The 4,896-nt window shown below is 38.8% G+C and overlaps 1 protein-coding gene across 1 annotated transcript; it reads left to right on the top strand.

Annotated features, from left to right (window-relative positions):
- Positions 1-530: 530 nt before the first annotated feature.
- On the top strand, positions 531-4,502 carry LOC124379832 (low choriolytic enzyme-like). Its single transcript, XM_046840414.1, has 10 exons — positions 531-592; positions 789-873; positions 1,940-1,943; positions 2,029-2,073; positions 2,199-2,351; positions 2,501-2,618; positions 3,204-3,382; positions 3,469-3,550; positions 4,073-4,197; positions 4,370-4,502. Coding segments are annotated over exons 2-10 (783 nt in total). The 5' UTR covers positions 531-592; positions 789-798; the 3' UTR covers positions 4,372-4,502.
- The last annotated feature ends 394 nt before the right edge of the window (positions 4,503-4,896 follow it).

Here is a 4,896-nt window from a genome sequence, read left to right as displayed (position 1 = left end):
CAAGGACTAATGAACAGACTGAAAAAAAAAAAAAAAAACAGAACTTTCCTAATTTCTTCACCCCCCATTCAAAGCACTGGAGTCCCTCAGACGGAAATGCATTTAATACACAAATGTTTGTATGAACTACATTTACAGCATTTGGCAGACATCCAGAGTGACGTACAACTTAGAAATTAAGGCTTGCGCAAGCAGTGCTAGCCTGACGGTGCTGGGATTTGAACTCATGACCTTCCGATCCAAGGACCAATACATTAACCACTGAGCTCCTCATTTAAATTATGACATGGATATAAAGTGGCTTTGACCTCATGCAGCTGTTTTTTTTTTTTTTTGGCTGTTCCTTATTATTGATTGTAAATTAAAATGTGTTACTGTTCCTGCACTGGAGACTGGGGGTAATAAATATACTGACCATGGAAAAGCTGCACCTGGTGTTTTTCTGACAAGGTCCGTCAACAGACCGTCCATCTGTTTGAGCAGGACATTAAAAAAAAAAAAAAAAAACGATAGTGGTTATCAGGTTTGGTACACATGGAAGAATATAAAAACACCCTTTAGTGTAGAAGGTATTACTTTTCGGGTGTTTGAGGTGAGGCGAAAGTCGTAAATCTGTCGGTAATTTAAAGATAAATGATATAAATATGATGTCCATTCGGTTATGATAAATGCTTTTATATGGTTTCTAAAAAATCAGCATGAAGTGAACGCTGAATCTCAGTGTTAAGTGAGATGTAATGGAGAGTGTATGTTAAAACAGTGGTGTGGTTTTGTGATTTCTGCTGCAGGTTGAGGAACATGCTGACAGTGTGTAAGGTGACGCTGGGTCTCGTGGCCCTGCTGCTGCTCAGCTCTGTTAAAGCTGATGAAGAGGTGAGACACACAATACAAATAAATCTATTGCCGTCTACTGAAGTTAATCTGAAGCTAATAAACCAATTACACAATAGTCAAATGTTGTAAAAAAATAAGCACTTTACATCAGTGTTAATGTAAAATAGAAGTGTTGGGCAGTAAGGAAGTGAATGTAAGTTGTGCTTAAGTAGCTTTTTGTGTGATTTAGCAAAAGTCTTGTGACTACACCATTTATAAAAACATTATAGCCATAATAAATCCTAGTACTTTGGATACTTAAGTACAGCAGTAAAACACTGATGCACTGATCCATGGTGCATCGTATATACAGCGCCTTCCAAATGTATTGGAACTCCAAGGCTTATGATATTTCATTTCTTTTACATTTTTTGCTATACAATGAAGACATTTGGGTTTGAGATTAAAAGATGAATGACAATGGATCAGAATTTGATCTATACATCAGAATAGATCAGAATTTTAGCTTTAAATCCTTGATATTTACATCTAGATGTTTCAAACAACTTTGCAAGTTTAAACCCACGCATTTTTCAAACGACTGAAAATCATGGATCGTTTGCATCGTTGTTTAAATAGTGAAGAGTTCATAGCGCTGGTTTACTGATTGGAAGGTTGGAGGTTCAATCCCCATTGCAGACACAGTTGGGCCCTTAAACATAGCCCTTAACGCTATTTGCTCCAGAGGGCTCTGTAACAAGGCTGATCCTGTGCTCTGACCCCAGTTCTTTAACAGGCTGAAATATGCAAAAAAGAATCGTGCTTTGTTGTGATGTATATGTAACAGGGAGATGGTAGTTCAGTGGTTAAGGTTCAGGGTTACTGATCGGAAAGTTGGGGTTTTAAGACCTGGTATCACCAAACTGCCACTTTCGGGGGCCTTGAGCAAAGCCCTCAATGCTCTGTGCTCCAGGGGGACTGTTGCATGACCGACCCTGTGCTCCGACCTCTAACATCGCTGGGATATGTGAAGAAAGAATTTCAAAGTGCTGTAAAAGCTAACTAGCTAACTAGCCTTTTTTTGTCTCTGTTATATGTCTCCATCTTTCCAAACATTCACCTGCAGCCTGGTAAGTAATTTTACCATAATTACCATAATATATGAATAATATCATTTGTACATAAAACATTATTGGATTATGATTATTTTGGTAGTGTTGTCAGTGGGAGAGATCCTGGAGAGGGCTAATCGAGGAATCGGTATGTCCAAATCCCTTCACATGCAGTACTGTATAAACACACAGACTCAATTAGTTATTTTTGGAAGTGAATTATTTGTGGTAGTACCCAAGTGTAAGCCTAACGCTTTGTGTTCTGTGTGCTAGTTCGTGGAGCTGATGAACCGACGGTTGTAGGAGACATTGCAGTGGGTGATGCTAACGGGAGGAACGCTGATCCATGTACATCTACAAGCTGCAAGTGGCCCAAGTCCAGTGATGGATTGGTTTACGTTCCCTACCACATCGCCAACCACTTCAGTATGTCATTAACGCTGTACCCGATTGTGTCGTGTACACCAGTGACTATAGTGAATAAATCCAGCTTTTGTAAATGTTGATATAAATAAGTGTTCAGGTTTCCTTTTACATGTTATAGGCCAAGTAACATCTACCGTTTTCCTCCTCAGACGCCCGTGAGCTGCAGGTCATCCAGAGAGGTCTAGATTCCTTTGCAGCCGTTTCTTGCATCCGATTCGTTCCACGCTACAACGAGAGGGATTTTCTCAGCATCGAGTCACAAAACGGGTATAAAATACAACCTTCTCGAAAATAGAATAGGACTGACATTATGAGGTGGCATCAAAAGGTTTGGAGACTCGCTCTGTTTACCAGAAGTACTTATTTTATCTACGTTTCCACATTATCACCTTCAGAATAGTCCCCTTGCACAGCAATGCAGTGCTCCCAGTGTTCTTCTGAAATGCGTCCTGGAAGTCTTCTTTTCGAAATGTGTCAAGCAACTTTTGCTATTTGCGCCGGATCTCCGCAACGGTGTCAAAGCGGCGAGCTGGCTCTTCATCTTCAATACGAGGGCGAAGTCCTGCAGGAGTCAAATCTGGCGAGTAGGATAGGTGCGTAAGTGAGATGGTGTTGTTTTTCTGCAATAAACTCAGAATAGCACCAGGTGCACGGCTCCCGACGTACACAGGACAATGTCTTTTGGCACACTGATTAATGAAGGCCGGTGCTCTCTGTGACTGTGCGTGCAGCCTTGTGCTGCCATCTGTTGGCACATTACAAAACTGGTCTTGAAACTTTTTGATACCACCTTATACAAAAGCAGGTAGTTGATTCCAACCAAGATTCATTCCACTTGATTGAACTTTCCAGGTGCTACTCTTGGGTAGGACGTCTAGGTTATAGTCAGACCGTGTCTCTGGACCGCAGTGGCTGTATCTACCACAACACTGTCCAACACGAGCTGCTTCACGCTCTCGGTTTTAACCATGAACAGACCCGCAGTGATCGTGACAACCACATCCGTGTCGTCTGGGAGAACATTATTGATGGTATAGTCTCAATGCTTTTCTCTATCTCGGGCAGATGCAGTGAAAAAAAATATAAAAAATATGAAAACGTTTTTTTTCTTTAACAGACATGAAGTATAACTTTGACAAGATCGCCACTCTGAACCAGGGAACTCTGTATGACTACGACTCTGTCATGCAGTACCACAGGTGAGGCTCGAACCAACTACTGAAAGAGTGCTGAAACTTTTTTATCATTAGCATATACTGATGTGTCTTTGACAGGTGTCTGTCAAATGCCCTAAAAAAACTGTTGAATTATATCACATAAAAAATGACTGCATGTTAGTGTTTCCTTGTCTATCTATCTATCTATCTATCTATCTATCTATCTATCTATCTATCTATCTATCTATCTGTCTGTCTGTCTGTCTGTCTGTCTGTCTGTCTGTCTGTCTGTCTGTCTGTGTTTGATGTTTGATAAATAGGAAAAAATATATATATTTTATTCCTCAAGCAATCAATTTTTTTAATTCTTCCTCTAGTGGTAAGTGATGTGCTTTACACACACACACACACACACAGACACAAGCAGACACACACAGACACACACACATATATATATATATATATATACTCACGTCAACTGTGAAATGGTTAAATGTCTGTGTGAGAATGCTGCAAATGTACATAAATAAATGAACTGAACTCTCTATCTACATTTGTTTTTAGAACTGCATTCTCTAAGAATGGTAAGCCCACCATGGAGCCCATCCCCTACAGTAATGTAGCTGTAGGCCTGGCCAGAGAGATGAGCCAAAATGACATCATTAGAATTAACAGACTCTATCAGTGCTGTGAGTACCGCTCATCTCACCCATATAAATAATAATGATAATAATAATAATTAATAATAATAATAATTATTATTATTATTTGAATACTGTAATAAAATATGCCCCATATTTTGCTCAAATTAATAGTAATAATAATACTAACAAATTATTCATGTTTGTTTTTATTTCACAGGAACACACATTTTACACTTGAGCTCAAAGGTCATATGTCACATTTACACCGAAAGGGATTTCTGTCTGATTCACAGACTATGTGATTTTAAATATATATTAAAAAACAATTAAAATAAATTAATGCGATACTATTAGAGCTTTTTGTCTTTTTTATTCAACAGTACACACATACAGTGCATCCATATTTCCTGTTTACGGGGATCAGTGTGCATTATAATATAATGCATTTTTTCAGATCACAATAACTTCTTCATGCTCCATTCACTGTTTACTGTCTTCGCAAAATGTTCTGGATCATCATCATTATCATTTAATTTAAGGTTATAAAGTCTTAAAATCTATAAAGCCTGGTGGTGCTGGGATTTGAACACCAGACATTCTGATTCGAGGTCCAATGCCTAAACTACTGATCTCAAAATCCTCCTAAAGTTTTGAAACAGTATGTTTTTCGAAAATGCTGCAATGTTTGGTCACGTTATGTAATGGAGTGTGTTTATGTTCCTCAGTCGGAGGTTTTGTAATCGT

This window comes from Silurus meridionalis, chromosome 26 (genome assembly GCF_014805685.1).
Source record: "Silurus meridionalis isolate SWU-2019-XX chromosome 26, ASM1480568v1, whole genome shotgun sequence".
NCBI classification, from domain to species: Eukaryota; Metazoa; Chordata; class Actinopteri; order Siluriformes; family Siluridae; genus Silurus; species Silurus meridionalis.
Note: the sequence above shows the minus strand (reverse complement) of the source record. Positions and strands in the feature narration are given on the sequence as shown.